Raw genomic sequence first — 20,587 nt, 5'->3', positions numbered from 1 at the left:
CAGAGATTCCTAAAATCTTCCAGATGATTCTACGTGTAGCCGAGGTGGAGAATCACTTTCTGAGCAATGATTCTCAGTAAGAGCAGTGTCTTCTGCCCTGGGCATTTTAGAAAAATGGTACCACCATCTTTGCAAAACCAAAGGCTTGTAATTTTGCACTTACTCCCACATCCAATTATGTTTTCTGGTCTGTAATACCCATTTTCACTCAGATTTTTTTAAACCTCTATTGGTGCTGGCCTGTCTTATCTAGACTATTATCATTACCTCCAGTGATGGTTAATTTTATGTGTCAATCCGGAATGAATCTTTGGAGATTAACATTTAAGTTGGTGAGCTCTCAGTAAGCACAGTTCCCTCCATAATGTGGATGGGCCCCATCCAATTAGCTGAAAAACCTGGGCAGAACAAAAACCCTGACTTTCCTGAGCAAGAGACTGCCTTTGGCTTTCATCTGCACCATCAACTCTCCCATGTTTCCAGGCTGCTGGCCCACGCTGCATATTTTGGACTCACCAGAATCCATACTTGCATGAGCCAATTCCTTTTAATAAATCTCCTACATATAAAAAAAATCCTACTGCTTGTTTTTCTGGAGAACCCTAAATACAGATTTGGATCATGAGATAGGGGTCACCGTAACAACTACATAGAAATGGAGAAGTGGCTTTGTGAGTGACAACCTTGGATATTTAGCAGAGGAGATTCGTAAGGGAAGTGTTGAAGATACAACCTGGTTTCTCCTTACTGGTTACTTTAAAATGCAAAAGGAAAAAGACGAATTAAAGAAGAAATTGTTAAGCAACAAGGAATCAGGAACTAGAGTCAGAAAATTCTCAGGCTATCCATATTGCAAAAAATAAGAGTGTTACAGAGAGAAAAATCAAGGGTGTGGCTGGACACTCCCCCTCTAAAGAGATTACCTAGACTTAATCAGCCATCTCAGCAGAAGCAAGGACAAGAGATGGGATTATACCAGCAGAGACACTGGCATCTTGCACTAAAGGGGATGGACATGGAATAAAATAAAGTAAGGCTTTTGGACTTCTGACAGCAGAGCTACCTGGATGCAAACATTCTTTGTCCTTCAAGAAAAGGAAGGATGATCCCAAGGGCAATTTAGAGACCCCCAGTGCTGCCACTGCCACCAAGACAGAGTATATAAGCACAGGGCAGGCCTGCCTACTCCTTGATTTCACAGGGTAGGGCCACCTCTATTAGTTACAGCAAACCCAGCTGCCTCTGACCACAGCCCTCAGGGACAAAGCCACTACCCTAGAGGGCCTGGAGGGCAGAGCGTGGAGCCAAAGAGGATGATTCTCTAGCCTTAAGATGTAATGGGATTTGCCTGGCTAGGTTTTGGACTTGCTTAGAAGCTCTTTCTTCTGGTTTCTCCCTTTTGGAATGGTAATGTCTATCCTGTGCCTGTACCATCCCATCACAGCTGGGAGGAATTATGCCTCAGGATGGATCATACCTCAAGTCTCCCCTATACCTGAGTTGGATGCTATTTAGATGAGACTCTGAACTTGGAGTTGATGCCGGAATGAATTGAGATGTTCAGAACTGTTGAGATGGGGTAAATGTATTTTTGAAGTGAAGAGACATAAATTTGAGGGGGGCCAGATGGCAGAATATAATGAACTGAATTGTGTCCCCCCTAACCCAAATCCATATATTGTTCTAAGTCCCAATACAACTGTATTTGCAGATAAGGCCTTTACGGAAATAAATAAGGTCACAGACTGGGGCCCTAATCCAATAGGACTGTTGTACTTCTAAGAAAAAAAAGAGATAGGCCGGGTGCAGTGGCTCACACCTGTAATCCCAGCAGTTTGGGAGGCCGAGGCGGGCAGATCATGAGGTCAGGAGATTGAGACCATCCTGGCTAACACAGTGAAACCCTGTCTCTACTAAAAAATACAAAAAATTAGCCGGGCGTGGTGGCGGGCACCTGTAGTCCCAGCTACTCGGGAGGCTGAGGCAGGAGAATGGCGTGAACCCGGGAGGCGGAGCTTGCAGTGAGCTGAGATCGCGCCACTTTACTCCAGCCTGGGAGACACAGCGCGACTCCATCTCAAAAAAATAAAAGAAAGAGATGGCAGGAGTTAAGTGCAAACCATGAGAAGACTCAGAGATGACAGACATCTGCACTGCAAGCCAAGGAGAGAGGCCTCCCCAGAAAACATCCCTGCCAGTGCCTTGCCCTTAGACTTCTAGCCTCCAGAACTGTGAGAGAATTAACTTCTGTTGTTTAAGCCACCCAGTTGGTGATATGCCCCAGCAGATTAATATACCTCTTAATGAATCTCAATTTTCACTGTACAGCCCAATTTTCATACTGTCATCATTTTTCTTCCCTAAACAAAGATGCAATCAAATAAGATCCTCTCTAGGCTTTTAATTGGTCATCATTCTATTTCAGGGTATCTCAACCTCAGCAGTACTAACATTTGAGGCTGGATAATTATTTATAGTGAGGAGCTGTCCTGTGCGCTGTAGGATGTTTAGCAGCATCGCTGATCTCTACCCACCAGATGCCCGTAGTACCCAACCCCCAAAAAAGGTCTCTGCAGGTTGCCAAATGTCGGGTGTGTGATGGGGTTGGGGTGCAAAAGGACCTTGCTGAAGAATTACTTCAACTGCTTTTTATAATTAAAAAATGAAATAAGCAATGCTGGCTTTTGTTTTAATTATGTTTAAAAATTGGAGCAAAATATACATAAAATTTACCATTTTTCTTCATGCATCATTTTCCTGATTTCATTTAGTTGTCTGAATTCTCTTTTAGCTCACTGAACATGTTTAAGACAGTTATTTTAAATTCTGTATTGGGGCCGGGTGCGGTGGCTCACACCTGTAATCCCAGCACTTTGGGAGGCCGAGGTGGGTGGATCACAAGACATCAAGACCATCCTGGCTAACACAGTGAAACCCCGTCTCTACTAAAAATACAAAAAATTAGCCGGGCGCGGTGGCGGGCGCCTGTAGTCCCAGCTACTGGGGAGGCTGAGGCAGGAGAACGGCGTGAACCTGGGAGGCAGAGGTTGCAGTGAGCTGAGATCGTGCCACTGCACTCCAGCCTGGGCGACAGAGCAAGACTCCGTCTCAAAAACAAAAACAAAAAAATTCTGTATTGGTTAATTCGGAAACTTGTATTTCCTTAGTGTCAGTTTCTGAATATCATTTTAACCACTTTTTATGTGTACAGCTCAGTAGCATTAAGTACATTCACATTGTTGTACAAACATTACCACCATCCATCTTCAGAACGTATTTCATCTTACAAAACGGAAACTCTGGACCCATTTTTATTTTTTATTATTTTTATTTATTTATTTTTTTGAGATGGAGTCTTGCTCTGTCGCCCAGGCTGGAGTGCAACGGTGCAATCTCGGCTCACCGCAAGCTCCACCTCCCGGGTTCACGCCATTCTCCTGCCTCAGACTCCCGAGTAACTGGGACTACAGGCGCCCGCCACCAAGCCTGGCTAATTCTTTGTATTTTTAGTAGAGATGGGGTTTCACCGTGTTAGCCAGGATGGTCTTGATCTCCTGACCTCGTGATCCGCCCACCTCAGCCTCCCAAAGTGCTGGGATTACAGGCGTGAGCCACCGTGCCCAGCCAACTCTGGACCCATTAAACAATAACTACCAATCCCTGCCTCCCCTCAGGCCCTGGCAACCACCAATCTACTTTCTCTTACCCCAAGTATCTCATACAACTGGATTCATACAATATCTGTCCTTTTCTGACTGGCAAACCTAAATTGGCCTAATATCTTTAAGGTTCATCCATGTGGCAGTACATGTGTCAGAATTTTCTTCATTTCTAAAGATGCATAATATTCTGTTGTATGATATAGCACATTTTCTTTAGCCATTTCTTTAGCCTTCCTCTGATGGAAACCTGGATTGCTTCCACCTTTTGGCTATTCAGAGTAATGCTGCTGGCCAGGCGTGGTGGCTCACACCTGTAACCTCAGAACTTTGGGAGGCCAAGGCGGGTGGACTACTTGAGGTCAGGAGTTCGAGACCAGCCTGGCCAACATGGCGAAACCCTGTTTCTACTAAAAATACAAAAATTAGCTGGATGTCATGGTGCGTGCCTGTCATCCCAGCTACTCTGGAGGCTGAGGCAGGAGAATCACTTGAACCCAGGTGGCAGAGGTTGCAGTGAGCCAAGATTGCACCACAGCACTCTAGTCTGGGAAACAGAGTGAAAGTCCATCTCAAAAAAAAAGAAAAAAAAAGAAGAAGAAGAAGAATGCTGCTACAACATGGGTGTAAAAATATCTGTTCATATCCCTGCTGTCAATTGTTTCTGAGCATATAACCAGAGATGGAACTGCTGAATGACGTTAATTTTTTCAGGAACTGCCACACCATTTTCCATAGCAGCTGCATTGTTTTATACTCCCACTAGCAGTACACAAGGCTTCTAATTTTCTCCATATCTCCACACTTGTAATTTTCTGGTGGTGATGTTTTTGTTCTTTTAGATAACAGCCATCCCAATGGGTATAAAGTGGTATCTCACTGTGGTTGTGATTTGACTTTCCCTATAAGTCAAAAATGCTGAGAACTTTACTTGTGCTCACTGGCCATTTTATATCTTTGGAGAAAGGTGTATTCAAGTCCTCTTCCCATTTATGAACTGGGTTTTGTTGTTGTTTTTAGGAGTTTTCTCTATATCTTCTGGATGTTAATCCCTTATCAGAAGTGATTTGCAAATACTTTCTCCCAATCCATGGGTTACCTTGTTACTCTGCTGATAGTATACTTTGATGCACAAAAGTTTTAAAATTTTATATAGTCCGATTTGTCTGTTCTTTCATTGTCAGTGCCTTTGGTGTCATATTACTGCCAAATCTAATGTCATGAAGTTTTCACCCTCTGTTTTCCTCTAAGAGTTTTATAGTTTTAAGTCCTATATTTAGGTCCTTGATCCATTTTAATTCTTGTATATGGTGTTATGTAAGGGCCCAATTTCATTCTTTTACATGTGGATATCAGGTTTTCCCAGCACCATTTGTTGAAAAGACTGTCCTTTCCCCATTGAGTGGTTTCTGTATCCTTCTTGAATGTCATTTGACCATATACACAAGGATTTATTTCTGAGCTCTCTATCCTATCACTGGTCTATGTATCTGTCTTTATGCCAGTAACACACAATCTTGATTGATGTAGCTTTGTACTAAGGCTTTTTTTTTTTTTTTGAGACGGGATCTCACTACGTCACCCAGGCTGGAATGCAATGGCACAATCATGGCTCACCGCCGCCTCAACCTCGCAGGTTCAAGGGATCCTGCTATCTAAGCTTCCTGAGTAGCTGGGACTACAGGTAAACACCACCACACCCAGTTAATTTTTGTATTTTTTAGTAGAGATGGGGTTTTGCCACGTTGTCCAGGGTGGTCTTAAACTCCTGGGCTCAAGCAATCCTTCTGTCTCAGCCTCCCAAAGTACTGGGATTACAGGTGTTAAGCTACCATGCCCAGCCTGTATGAAGTTTTGAAACCAGGAAGTGAGTCCTCCAACCTTTTTATTCTTTTTCAAGATTGTTTTGGCCATTTGGCATCCCTTGAGATTCCAAATGAATTTCAGAATCATTTTTCTATTTTTGCAAGAAATGTTCGAATTCTGACAGGCTTGCATTGAATCTGTATATCCCTTTGGGCAATACTGACATGTTAACAATATTAAGTCACCCAGTGCACAAATGTGATGTCATTACATTTAATTACATCTTCTTTAATTTTCCTCAAAAATGTTTTATACAAATCTTTCATCTCCTTGGTTAATTCCCCAATATTTGATTCTTCTTGATGCTATTATAAATGAAACTGTATTCTTAGTTTCTTTTTTATATTTTTATTGTCAGGGCTTAGAAACAAGGGATTTTTGCCTGTTGATTGTATATGCTGCTACTTCTTTGCTGAACTCATTTATTAATTCTAGCAGGGGCTCTGTGTGTGTGTGTGTAATCTTGAGGGTTCTCTCTCTTTTTTTTTTTTTGGAGACAGAGTCTTGCTCTGTCCCCCAGGCTGGAGTGCAGTGGCGAGATCTCAGCTCACTGCAACCTCCACCTCCCAGATTCACGCAATTCTCCTGCCTTAGCATGCGCCACGCCCGGCTAATTTTTTTTTTTTTTTTTTTTTTTTTTTTTTTTTTTTTTTTTTGGTATTTTAGTAGAGTCGGGGTTTCACCGTGTTGCCCAGGCTGGTCTCAAACTTCTGAGCTCAGGCAATCTACCCACCTCGGCCTCCCAAAGTGCTAGGATTACAGCCAAGAGCCATTGCACCTGGCCCAGGGTTTTCTATAATACATATAAGTCATATCATCTGCAAAAAGATAATTTTACTTCCCCCTGTCTAATTTCGATTTTTTTTTTTTTTTTTTTTTTTTGCTTACTTCCTTTGGCTAGAACTTCCATTACCATGTTAAATAGAAGCCACAAAACCAAGCCTCCTTGTCTTCTTCATGAGCTTAGAGGAAAAGCTTTCAGTCTTTCACCATTGAGTATGATGTTAGCTGTGGGCTTTTCACATACGGTTCTTATGTTGAGGTAATCTCCTTCTATACCTAGTTTGTACTGTGTTTTTATCACAAAAGGGTAATGACTTTTGTCAGACGCTTTTTGTGCAGAGATGATCGTATGGTTTTTGTCCTTAACGTGGTATATCACACTGATTGATTTTCATATGTTGAACCACTCTTGTAATCATGGGATAAATCCTACTTGGTCATGGCACACAATCCTTTTAAATATGCTGCTGAATTCCATTGGCTAGTATTTTGTTCAAGGTTTTCACATCGATGTTCGTAAGGGATACTGGCCTATAGTTAGTTATCTTATAGTGTCTTTTTGTTTTTGGTATCAGGGTAATGCTGACCTTATTGAGTTAGAAAGTGTTCCTTTTTCCTCAAATTTTTAGAAGAGTTTGAGAAGGACTGGTTTTAGTCTTTTAAGTGTTTGGTAGAATTTACTGGTGATGCTATCATGTCCAGGGTTTTGCTTTCTCAGGAGGTTTTGGATTACTTAATCTCCTTATTAGTTAGGGGTCTGTTCAGATCTTCTATTTCTTTATGATTTAGTTCTGGTGTTTTGTTTTTCTAGGAATTTGTCCATTTCATGTAGACTATCCAATTTGTTGTCCTACAATACTGATCATTTTTACAGTACTGATCAGTTTTATTTCTGTAGTATCAGTGGTAATGCCATTTTCATTTCTAATTTTAGTAATTTGAGTCTTCTTCCTTTTATACTTCATCATTCTAGCTAAAGGTTTATCACTTTTGTTATTCTTCTTAAAGAACCAACCCTTGGTTTTGTTCATTTTCTTTATTGGTTTTCTACTCTCTATTTTATAAATTACAATAATATACTACTTGCAATTTTTGTATATAATAATACACAAAAATTATACTACTTGCAAACTACAAATTATTTTACAAATTACAATAATAATTTATATATTATAATATTTGCAAGTTACAATAACAAGTTACAGTAATAATATTTTACAAATTATCTTGTTACAATAAAACTAGCTTTTATAGTGGTCCTTGTATTTGCCTTTATCAGAAATCTTTATTTCCTCTTCTCAAATGGCTGTGTGTTACTGTCTAGTGTGCCTTCATTTCAACCTAAAAGACTCCCCCTTTAGAGTTTCTTGCAGGTCAGATCTAGTGATTAAAAACTCCCTTTTAAGTGTTTGGTAGAATTTACTGGCGATGTTATTATGTCCAAGGTTTTGCTTTGTCAGGAGGCTTTGGACTACTTAATCCCCTTACTAGTTAGGGGTCTATTCAGATTTTCTATTTGTTTTTTGCAAGTTACAATATTTACAAGTTACAGTAATAATATTTTACAAATTATCTCGTTACGATAATACTAGCTTTTATAATGGTCCATGTATTTATTTGCCTTTATCAGAAAGGCAAATTGATTGCCTGGGCAAAGTCTTAATTTTTCCATTATTTTTGAAGGAGTTTTGCCAGATGTAGAATTCTTAACAGGTTTTCCCTCACTTATGCATTTTGACTATATCAACCCACTGCCTTCTGGCCTGCAATGTTTCTGATGAGAGATGTGCTGACAATCTCAGTGGTATCCCCTGTATGTGGTAGGTCACTTCTCTCTTGCTGCTTTCAAGACTGTCTGTGGCATTATAGCTTGATTATAATGCATGTTCACATGGGCCTCTGAGTTTATCCTGCTTGGAGTTTGTTGGGCTTCTTGGATATTCCTGCATATATCAAATCTGGGGAGTTTTCAGCCAAATCATCTGTCTGCTCCTTTACTTCTCTTCTCCCTCTGGAACTCCCACGATCTGTATCTTGGTCTACTTGGGTGTGTCTCAGGGATCCCTTAAATTCTGTTCATTTATGTTATGCTCTTTATTCTTTCTGTTCCTCAGACTTGCTAATTCTTTAATGATCCTAGCTTCACACGCACTGATTCTTCTGCCTGCTCAAATATGCTTTTGAATCCCTCCAGTGAATTTTTCATCTCAGTTTTAGTACATTTCATTTCCAGAATTTCCTTTTGGTTCCCTTTTATGTGTTCTTTTTATAACTGATATTAGTATTTCTTCATAAATCGTTTCCTTGACTTTTCCCACATATTCTTTTAACTCTTGGGTATCTTTAAGATGGTTATTTAAAATTTTTTGCCTACTAAGTCCACAATTTGATCTTTCTCAGGGATAGCTTCTGTGGATTTATTTCTTCTTCTTTTTTTTGTTCTGTCTATTGGCCAGGCTGGAGTGCAGTGGCATGATCTCAGCTCATTGCAACCTCTGCCTTCCGGGTTCAAGTGATTTTTGTGCCTCAGCCTCCAAAGTAGCTGGGATTACAGGTATCCGTCACCACACCCAGCTAATTTTTTTGTATTTTTAGTAGAGACAGGGTTTCACTATTTTGGCCAGGCTGGTCTCAAACTCCTGACCTCAGGCGATCCGCCCGCCATGGCCTCCCAAAGTGCTGGGATTATAGGCGTGAGCCACCATGCCCGGCCTGGATTTATTTCTTCCCTTTGAATAGGCTATACTTTCCTATTTCTTTGTATGCCATGTAATTTTTCAATAAAAACTGAAATGTGATGTTTTGCCATTATATTTAAAACTACAAATACAGCAGTAACTCTGGAGATCAGTCTCCCCCTTTCCCCAAGGCTTGCTGAGCTTTTTTTCCAATATTGGATTTTTGTAACAAAACTATATTTCTTGTTTCTTAATTAACTAACAAAAGAAGAGAGTTAAATAAATCCTACTATCTTCATACCATTTATTATTGTATAGTCATTCATTTATTCAAAAAATATCTATTAAGTGCCAGGCACTGTTACAATTGCTGAAAACAGAGCAACTTGTTAAGAATAGTTTCCATTAAGACAGGCTCTTACAGTCTACGCTACTCATTGATGTATCCTAGAACTTAACTATATAGTATGCACCCAATAAATATTTGATGAATAAATAAATGCATTTCAATGTGATGTATTTGTAGAATTACTTATGAAAATAAGTTACTATACTTTTCATCTGAAATCAAAGGTTTAACGGCACTCTAAAAATAAAGGCAGTTTCATGTTCTGACACATAAACTAAATGAATATGGTCTGTTTCTACATATTCATATACTCATACTGTATACTACTCTTTAACCACCCCTAGAAACATACCTTTACAATGTACTGCAATGGCACCCTCAGCATTTTCACAGATATCTAGGAATTCTTTGACAATGGCATCAGTAGGGGTGCTGCCATCCGCAAAGAAAAGATCATGGTGATCGAAGCCAGCATCCGTAAAGCGTTTGGCATCATACATCCTTTTATTCAGACGAATAATGGTAGTAACATTGTGATTCTTAAAATATTGAATATAAGTCTCAGGAGAATGTTGGTGGTAACCTACATAAAGAAATGCACCAGATCTTGTAAAACACATAAAGAAAACAATGGCTAATAGTTTCACCTGTAACTGAACGGAAACAGTATCTGGACTGGGAATTAAATACCAATTTGATTATAACTGTAAAAAACAAAAGAAAAGAAAGTTAAAATCCAGTCAGAATGATCTACTGAAGTGACCAAGTATGCTTAAATAATAATTAACACTTGGTCAAGCTTGGTGTAACTCTTTCAAAAGAAAATATAGGATAGATATTTTCAATAACAAAATGAGATTGATGCCATAATTTCACATACCACTTTCAAGTCTGGCTCTTGAATGAGGTCCACAGAAGGCAATAAATCGGTCTGGTATTATCCAATTTAAATCTCCATTTTCTGCTTTCTGCAAGGGGAAGACCAGCACAATTCGTTTTTAAATGTATTCTCCCCACAACCTCTCTACTCAAGACTGAGTCTCTGAAGGACTTCAAACTCATTTGCTTTAGCGGAAAAGCTGTTTACAAATTGCCATGAGACAGGAATCTCAATTTGCCCTGCTATAAGTATATCTAGGGAATGGACGTATATCCTGTTCCTAATCATCTTCTTTTAACAGTGTTTCATTGCTAGGGTATCAGCCCTTGGAATACAGAGCTGACTGCTGCCATACAAATATACTACTTGGTTATTTTATCTGAATCAATTCTCATTATAGTTGCTGCTAATTAATAAGAAAGCAAGCAAACTTTTCCAGTATAAGGAATCTGGGAACTTCCCTGTTTTCCTGAATGACTAACTGGCTTCCAACATGAGCAATCTTGACTCCACGAATAAAGGGGGAAAAACTATCTACTTAGGTTTCTGGCTTCCCAATATTTACTTACTTACCTACTTACAGAGATATATCTTTCCACTATCTTCCTAACTATTTAATAAGGCAACCAATTTAAAAAGTTCATTTGTTCGTGATCAGCCTGACCAACATGGAGAAATCCTGCCTCTACTAAAAACTACACAATTAGCCAGGCATGGTGGTGCATGCCTGTAATCCCAGCTACTCAGGAGGCTGAGGCAGGAGAATTGCTTGAACCCAGGAGGCGGAAGTTGTGGTGAGCCGAGATTGTGCCATTGCACTCCAGCCTGGGCAACAAGAGCGAAACTCTGTCTCAAAAAACAAAAATTAAAATAAATAAATAAATAAATGCACTGAACCGACCAGGAAACTAAAAAATGACAAGTATACCAAGATCACAGTATGTCCCTACAAAAAAACAAATATAAACTGATATGTAAGACATGTTACTTCCTGTTATTAGGTCCTTTGGATTGAGTTACCATTACTATTATAACATAGATACAGTTCAAATTTAACAATAATAGAAACTTCTGTCTTAATGAAATGGACAACAGAGACTTAAGCAGGAAGTAGAAGACACTTGATAGTGGAGAAGGAGAGGACTCGTGATTAAAAACAACAGATAAATTAGCTTTGAAATTGGGGTGTTTCTATGTGTACCTAAAAATGAGTAAAAAATAACACAGTTTCTTGAATATCTACAGGGACCAAGCAGGTAATCCCAAACCAGTTTACTGGACTTAATGATCAACATGGGGAATCAGTCAGCCCATGTTCCATAATACAAAGGTCTGAACAGCCGGGTGCAGTGGCATGCACCTGTAGTCCTAGCTACTTGGGAGGCTGAGGCAGAAGGATCACTTAAGCCCAGGAATTTGAGTCCAGCCAGGGCAACACAGTGAGACCCTCTCTCTTTAAAAAAAAAGAAAAGGAAAGGTCAAAGCAGGAATGAGGGCAGCTGTTGCCAGATATTCTGATTTTAAAGTGAAATCAGAAATCTGGACTTTTAAATAACAAACCCGTGATCAGTTGTTGGCAACAACTAGATTTCACTGAATTGCTGATGCCATTAATTAAGATACATCCTGAATTCAGAGGAGCTGAAATAGGAAAAAATGGGCATTGTAGAATCAATGAATGACACTATCCCCAAATTTCTAAATACACTATAATAACTGAACTGGTGTGTGGGAACCTAAACAGTTCCCTGTGTCACCACACAGCTTCATGGAGGTGAAGACGTTTGTGGTGTGCCCCTGCTACCCCCCAGCCCAGACCCTCCAATCTCTACAGTAGTAACAGGGGAGTTACTTAGCGCCTATATTATTCATTAATAGCACACAAAGGCATCACTACAAAAGGAACAAATACCAACTAGTGTTTTTAGCAGTTTTGCTTACATAGACAAAGTAACTTGTTTCAAATGTTTAATGTTTTAAGGACAAGCGCAAAAAAGGTGTTAATAACTTAGCTATATTCTGTAAGTTTAAGGTGCTAGTTAAATGTATGTTGTACTTTAGAAATGGACTGTTATCAGAGAAGTAAAGACAGGGTTGGCCCTAATGAATCCTACAATGTATTCTTACATCTTTGGTACATCACAGAAACAACTGAGTGTCATTATTAACTGAAATTGAAAAAACAGTTCAGTTAAACGTAAGAGTTTGAAATAATATTTACTTTGGACGTTGTGAAAAAGAATTCTCTGAGGATTCAAGATGCTGCCACATGAAGTGCTGCTGTTTGAGGAATCATCTCCCCAGTGCTGGGGAGCAAGCTTGCTCAAGGTAACTACAGCAGGGTAAGAAGACAGGAGGCTACAACTACTCTGGGCTGAAAAGGGCTTTAGCACAGTATCTTACTCATTCCCTATTTGGAGGATAAAGCTGTAGAATCAAATTATTTATTCTTTTTAAAATATATATACTATGTTAAAAAACATAGAACACACCTGTGGTTTTGCCTGGCTTATCTCTCCCTGGCCCTGTCCTATCTTTTTAAGAAATTTTGTGTGGTTGGGCGCCGTGGCTTACATCTGTAATCCCAGCACTTTGGGAGACTGAGGCAGGTAGATCCCTTGAGTGCAGGAGTTTGTGACCAGCCTGGGAAACATGGCGAAATCCCATCTCTACAAAAAAATTACAAAATTAGCTGGGCATGGTGGCACGTGCCTGTAGTCCCCGTTACTGGGAGGCTGAGGTGGGAGGATCACTTGAACCCGGGAGAGAGAATGCAGTGAGCCAAGATCGCACCACTGCACTCCAGCCTGGGCAGCAGAGTGAGACCCTGTCTCTAAAAAAGAAAGAAAGAAAAATAAAATAAAATAAAATAAAACTGTTAGAAAATAAATTTTTTTTTGGTCCGGCTGGTTTGATGGGGCTGACCCTATGCCCCAGGCTCCTGGGATGGCCAGAGAACTAAGGCTGGCCAGAGTATTCCTTAGCCCTGCCCTGCCAAAGAACACAGGCTGGTGCAGAGATGGGCACATGATGTAAGTCAGGCCAGTGAGAGGCATTCCTGGGCCTTCTGATGGAGCTAAGATTACACTTTTCTGATCATTTTGCCAAACTGGCAGATCAAAGTTGCTGGTGGCCATCTTTATCACTACTGGAGAAGGCTGGCCTGAGAATAAAACTAATTTCAAGTCCAATTTCTGATTAAGTGTCTGAGCACCTGAAGGGGCATGCTAGAAGCCAATCCTATTCCTGGACTTTTAATTTATGTAATCCAGTAAATTTTTCCCCTTTTTTTGAGACAGAATCTTGCTCTGTCACCCAGGCTGGAGTGCAGTGGGGTGATCTTGGCTCACGGCAACCTCTGCCTCCCGGGTTCAAGTGATTCTCCTGCCTCAGCCTCCTGAGTAGCTGGGACTACAGGCGCCTGCCACCACGCCTGGCTAACTTTTTGTATTTTAGAGATGAGGTTTCACCATGTTGCCCAGGCTGGTCTCAAACTCCTGAGCTCAGGCAATCTGCCCACCTAGGCCTCCCAAAGTGCTAGGATTACAGGCATGAGCCACTGCGCCTGGCAGATTTTTCCTTTTTTATTTAAGCTATTTGTGTTTACTTTCTGTAACTTGCAACCAGAAGTGTTCTGACAAACCGAAGGTTATGGCAAAAACAAAGATATTTTCCAGAGATAATTAGGTGTATAATGACTATTCATCTCATCTTATTCTATGCTAAGGGTTTTAAAAGCATCTCAATCACTGTGTGACAGCCATCAATACTAAAATACATTTAAACTAAACAGTATAAAGAACACACGGGGCACACTCATTCACTCTAGAATTGTGCATCAAATGCAGAAATTCCCACTGAGAATTGGGACAGGAGAAATAGGGATAAGAAGATGAAGACTTGATTTTTTTTCACTCTATACACGTCTAAAACAAAACAAGAATATTGCTTCTGTAAGTGAAATGGGTGATTAAGAAAGCTAAAAACAGGGCCGTGCACAGTGGCACACATCTGTAATCCTAGCACTTTGGGAGGCCAAGGTGGGAGAAGTGCTTGAGGCCAGGAGTTCAACTCTAGCCTGGGCAACAAAGTGAAACCCCATCTCTACAAAAATAAAAATTAAGAAATTAGCCTGGCATGGTGGTACATACCTGTGATTCCAGCTACTTGGGAGGCTGAAGAGAGAGGATCATTTAATCCCAGAAGTTCAAGGCTGCAGTGAGCCATGTATACCACTGCACTTCAGCCTAGGTAACAGAGCGAGACTTGGTCTCTCTCTCTCTTTTTTTTTCAATTTAAAAAAAGAAAAATTAAAAACAGGCAGAGAAATTTTGGTCAGAGTACAAACCATCAGAGGATAAGTAAATTCTGGAGATCTAATGTGTGTACTGTATGCTTGAAATCTGCTAGAGTACATCTCAGGTATTCTCATCACACACGCCAAAAGACTTAAATTATGTGAGGTGATGAATATGTTAATTAGCTTGATTAGGTAATCATTTCATGGTGTATACATAGATCAAAACATTACTTTGTACATCTTAAGTATATATAAGTTTTATTTGTCAATTATTCCCCTCAATAAAGCTGGGCGGGGGGAGGAAGAGTTGAAAACATGATCCTTGAAGACTTACTTCATAGTGTTCATATTCATCAAGGTTAAATGAGTTGAAATTAAGGAAGCCATACTGCATTGCCTAAAATCCAAAAGAAAGCTTTTAAGAACAAGGATGCAAATAAGAAAACAGTTTCCTATCCAATTTCAGAATACTAAATATCAGGGGCCCCCCAAGAAAGTATTGTCATGATCAGATTACTTTCCACTGAACAGCTTTCAAAGGAAGTGGGCGGCGTCTTCTAAGTGCTTCTTTTATATGGAAATTAATTATAACTATATGTAATAAGTTTGCTGTGTTTTGTTTGGATTTTGTTTGTGAGATGTGCTTTTTTATTTTCATTCACCAGTCATCCTATCCATGTATTGTTAAATAATCATGCCCTGAAAGTAATCCTCTTCTCTTACCAGATCACTACCACCCCTGGTTGAAAATTCAGAAGTTTAGGATTCAAATATAATGCACAACCCAATGGTCTCTACATCGATAAGAAAGAGGAGAGAATCCATGTGCTAGTTTATCCCAAACAAAACCCTCATACTTCATCCATATCTTCATTTTCAAATTCTTCCGAACAGTCTTTAATCAACGTTCCCTAAAGTAAACAGCTCTGACATCAACACTAAAATCAAAACTTTTGAGGAAAAAAAAGATATTCTTTCCATAGGAATAAAACAAAAAAAATTTCTGTCCTATCCTATAGCCTTACTCTGTGTGATAGCAGGCAGAGTATGATAACCAAAATAAGCAGAGTGTCTATTTTCTGAGACAAGGACAAACAGAGCTAGCAGCCTCTGAGAAATATCCTCCTGGCTGCTGATCCCTGAGCCAAACAGGAGGTAAGCAAGAATTCTTGATCCACAAGGTATTCTTGGTTCAAAGAGGGGGCTTTTGTACACCCAGTTTTCAAAAGTAAACTACTGAAATACAAATGTAAAATAAGAAGGCTAGAATATCAACTAAAAAGGTCTTCATTTTATATAGTTATTTAAACACTAATCCCAAGACTAAGTCAATCACAAAATTTATTTCCTTGACTGCAATATATTTCATGATTTTGGACTACAGCTATTTCTAATAGAATGAAACAATAAAAAAAAAGTAGTTTATAAGGAATTCCTATTTCCCTTTGAATTTCATGAGGTGATCTTATTGGAAGTGAATCACACTGAAAACATAATTACATTGATGCATGTTTCTTCATATATGCAATATTCAAAATCAGTCACAAATAAAAAATGCTTACACTGCAAATCAGAAGCTAGTGACCCTTAAATAAAACTAAATATAGTGGCTGGGTGCGGTGGTGCATGCCTGTAATCCCAGCACTTTGGAAGGCCAAGGTGAGCGGATCGCTTAAGCTCAGGAGTTTGAGACCAGCCTAGGCAACATAGTGAGACCTCATCTCCACAAAAAATATAAAAATTAGCTGAGCATAGCAGAAAAAATGAAAATTTAATTTAAAAAAAACCCAAAATATAGTATGCAAATGGCAATCTTTGACCTACCGTACCAGCTAATTGACTTTGGGTGCAATACCCAATTAAAAAAAAAAAGCCAAAAAATAATAATAGAAGCTGCCATATGGTGTTATAATAGATCATTTCCAAACCCCTCAAAGCTTTACTTTTCTCTTTTTAAAGGTGAGTGTGCCTGCCTGCATGAGCCCACCTGGCAGGGGCTGCAACTGCAACCAGAAGGTACCATTTACACCTGTTGCCCTTTGGTCTCCTGATTTCCACCAGTGCCCCATACCTGCCCACACTGAGGGCCCATGGAGCCGCCTCAGAGCTCATGGCAACTACCCCAATCAGCTCCATATCCCACAGTCACTGGGCTCAAATCCAAACAATGTGCCCATACCTCATTCATTGATACAGGGAAAAAAGTATATCAATTAGTCTCTGAATTTGTATGCTGATTAGTCCTCTCGTTTTAAGACATGTCTGTCACAATTCCCAGCAAGCCACCATGTTTCATTATACAAGAAAGTAAACCTGGGTTCCTTTTGGCTCTAAAAGCACAAGTTACAGAAAAATGCTGTCAAAGGCTTATTTGATCCATGGGCTACTGATTTACCATTCTAGTTTCTCGTGCTGTCCTGACATTAATACCAGGACTTGCTGCACTGTGTAACCCCAGGGGACCCTGTTCACGTAGAACGTGATAGGGAGGGTGTCCCCTGGAATCAACACAGCAGCCCTGGTTATGACCCAAGGAATCACTTGGAAATAGTTTGACAAAGCAGCAGTGACCCACTTAGTTTCACATAAAACTGTATAACAAACTAATTGAGGCATTCAAATTCTGTTGAACTAGAAATTGAACGCCTGACAAAACAAAAATGAAGTGTTTGACAGTGACTGTGTTACGTCTGTTGTAATGGTATTGGCAGGAATCAGGTATATAGAATATACAAATCAAAGAGAACTTACCAGTAAACAAGTCGTCTTTACTTTTGTTCTTTTAGATCATAATATACTCAAAACCAATTCTGGATCTAGAACCTAATTGTATAACTCTTATTTTCCCTGTTTCTTAAGTGACTTTTCCCCCAACTCATACATAGAAGCACTCAGAAATTCAGAATAAACTGTTTCCTGGTTTGGTCTCATTCTGGTATTAGTTGGGAAATGGAGCACCTCTGTCACCATATGCATCTTGGAAGAAACACTAACAAAAAGATCTCGGGAAGAAGGCCTAGTCTTCTTGGACCGCATGTTAGTTCCTCAACACAACACTGGGTGCATCCTACATGTCACTTACCTTCTTTACTGCATGAAAACAGTCAAGAAGTGTAATGTAGAAATTGCAACTTCCATAGGCAGCATCTCTGAAACCCAAGAGTAATAAAATGTAGATCAGTTAATTTTCTGCAATTACACTTACCTAAGACAAAGCTGACTAGAATTTAAAATCAAATGTACACTCTGAACCATTATCAAGAAGAAAAAAATCTCGCCTTTTGACTTTTAAATAAAAGATAAATCAATTACAAATTTCACTGCAGTTTCTACCTATTCCAATAGGTACTGTTTTATGGGCCTGGATCAATAATGACCACTTCCTAAATTTCAAATGTTCTCTCTGGATTATTTTTGGCTTTAACAGCTGAGCCACCTTCTTGAATTCAACAAATCAATACCTATCTCTCCCCCAAAGGGGCAAAGCATTTGAATTTTTTCTTTAAACTGGAAAATACCGTATGAAAATCTTACTGGGAAAGACTGCTTTTTGATCCTGTAATAAACATATGTGTGTATGTGTGTCTAATTATACGTGTGTCTGTCTGTGTGTGTGTGTGTCTCCAACCAAGTATGACAGAAATACTGAGAAATCAAGGTCATATTTAAAATATTAGGTAGAAGGTCATAAGCATTTTGTTGCTATCGTTATCCTAAAGACTTTTACCCATTTAACTGGGTAACTTCTGGGTTTTTTTTTAAAACTTTTTTATAGGGATAACGTCTTGCCCTGTTGCCCATGTTGGGGTGCAGTGGTGTAATCATAGCTCACTGCAGCCTCAAACTCCTGGGTTTAAGTGATCCTCCCACCTCAGTGTCCCCAGTAGCAAGGACCACAGGCATGTATCACCGCATCTAGTTAACTTTATTTTTTTTTTTTAAGGTAGAGATGGAGTCTCATTATGATACCAAGGCTGGTCTTAAACTCCTGGCCTCTGCCGGGCGCAGTGGCTCAGGCATGTAATCCCAGCACTTAGGGAGGCCGAGGCAGGTGGATCACGAGGTCAGGAGTTCAAGACCAGCCTGGCTAAGATGATGAAACCCTGTCTCTACTAAAAATACAAAAATTAGCCAGGCACGGTAGCGGGCGCCTGTAATCCCAGCTACTCGGGAGGCTAAGGCAGAGAATTGCTTGAACCCGAGAGATGGAGGTTGCAGTGAGCCGAGATCATGCCACTGCACTCCAGCCTGGGCGACAAAGTGAGACTCTATCTCAAAAAAAAAAAAACAAAAAAAAAAAACAAAAAACAAACCCAAAACACCCACACAACTGGCTGGGCACAGTGGCTAACGCCTGTAATCCCACCACTTTGCGAGGCCGAGGCAAGTGGGTCACAAGGTGAGGAGATCGAGATCTTCCTGGCTAACACGGTGAAACCCTGTCTCTACTAAAAATACAAAAAATGAGCCGGGCGTGGTGGGGGGCACCTGTAGTCCCAGCTACTCCGAGGCTGAGGCAGGAGAATGGCGTGAACCCGGAGGCGGAGCTTGCAGTGAGCGGAGCTTGCGCCATTGCACTCCAGCTTGGGTGACAGAGCGAGACTCGAGACTCGTCTCAAAAAAAAAAAAAAAACTTCTAGCCTCAAGCAGTCTTCTCACCTTTTTGGCCTCCCGAAGTGTTGAGATTACAGGTGTAAACAGCTGTGCCCTACCTTCTTTCTGATTTTTAAAGGACAGTAATACCAATAAAACCACAGGAACTAACAAGTCAACTACCTTCCACAGGATCACTCTAGTTTTGGGAAAGTGCTTATATTACTTTACAGACAACTCCAGCCAAACACTGCATCAATACATACCAGTAATCTTCCTATACAAATCTCTTAATATCAAGTAAGGTTTTACCCAGAGAAATAAGGCACCCCGACCCTTACCCTGCTTCTCCTTTTTGGCTACCTTGAGCCATTACAAGATGAAATCTTCTGGAATTAGGCAACATAAAAATTAATTTAATTATGATTAAGCTAGGCGTGCAGAAAAACTGTGCCTATCTGAATGGTACTCATTTGCTCCTGGGGAAACAGGGTTGCTGGTGGAGCTATCACTAATTCCCCACCTTATTTGGGTCTTCATACTGTAATATTTCTTACTGTGTGGTAGTTACATAAATACATGTAAAACCTTACTACTGTACACTTAAGATTAGTGTTTTTGAGGCCGGGCGTGGTGGCTCACGCCTGTAATCCCAGCACTTTGGGAGGCCGAGGCAGGTGGATCACGAGGTCAAGAGATTGAGACCATCCTGGCCAACATGGTGAAACCCTGTCTCTACTAAAAACATAAAAATTAGCCGGGCATGGTGGCGCGCACCTGTAGTCCCAGCTACCTGGGAGGCTGAGGAAGGAGAATCACTTGAACCTGGGAGGCAGAGGTTGCAATGAGCCAAGATCGCACGCCACTGCACTCCAGCCTGGTGACAGAGCGAGACTCCCATCTCAAAAAAATAAAATAAAATAAAAAAAGATTAGTGTTTTTGTTAAAAACTATAAGTTATACATTAACTTAAAAGGGGAAAATGAATATTCCACAAATGTTAGAATAAAAACTAAACCACATTTTAAACTTTTAATTCTTGCTCAAACCTTAAGGGCCAAAACTACAGCAATGAGGGCAAGAAAAGGCATCCTTTTTAGCTAAAATCGTCTTCAATGTTACTGACTGAGCTGCTTAGAATTACTGAGCTATGCGAACCTTCATGAGGACAGAATGCAGGGTCTTGTTTTCTTTTTTTGAGACACGGTCTCACTATGTTGCCCAGGCTGGAGTGCAGTGGTGCAATCATGGCTCACTGCAGCCTTGACCTCCTGGGCTAAAGCGATCCTCCCACCTCAGCCTCTGGAGTAGCTGGGACCACAGGTGCACACCACCAGGCCTGGCTAAGTTTTCGTATTTTTTGGTAGAGTTGGGGTTTCACCATGTTGCCCAGGCTGGTCTCGAACTCCTGAGCTCAAGCACTCTGCCTGCCTCAGCCTCCCAAAGTGCTGGGATTACAGGTGTGAGCCACTGCGTTCA

At 40.2% G+C, this 20,587-nt stretch overlaps 1 protein-coding gene across 21 annotated transcripts in view; it reads right to left on the bottom strand.

Moving 5' to 3' along the window:
• The window catches only part of CDC14B (cell division cycle 14B), a 125,902-nt gene that overhangs the window by 28,023 nt on the left and 77,292 nt on the right, over positions 1 to 20,587 (bottom strand). For all 21 annotated transcript variants that reach the window (XR_010148471.1, XR_008536985.2, XR_010148472.1 and 18 more), the window contains 4 exon segments: positions 17,598 to 17,664; positions 14,850 to 14,912; positions 10,216 to 10,303; positions 9,688 to 9,918 (listed from right to left, as the gene is read on the bottom strand). Coding sequence is in view for 17 of the 21 variants with exons in the window: in XM_009456938.5 (XP_009455213.2) it covers positions 9,688 to 9,918; positions 10,216 to 10,303; positions 14,850 to 14,912; positions 17,598 to 17,664 (449 nt within the window). In the remaining 4 variants the exon portion in view is untranslated.

This window comes from Pan troglodytes, chromosome 11 (assembly GCF_028858775.2).
Source record: "Pan troglodytes isolate AG18354 chromosome 11, NHGRI_mPanTro3-v2.0_pri, whole genome shotgun sequence".
NCBI lineage: Eukaryota > Metazoa > Chordata > Mammalia > Primates > Hominidae > Pan > Pan troglodytes.
The sequence above is the reverse complement of the archived record's forward strand: the minus strand, read 5'-3'. Positions and strand labels throughout refer to the sequence as shown.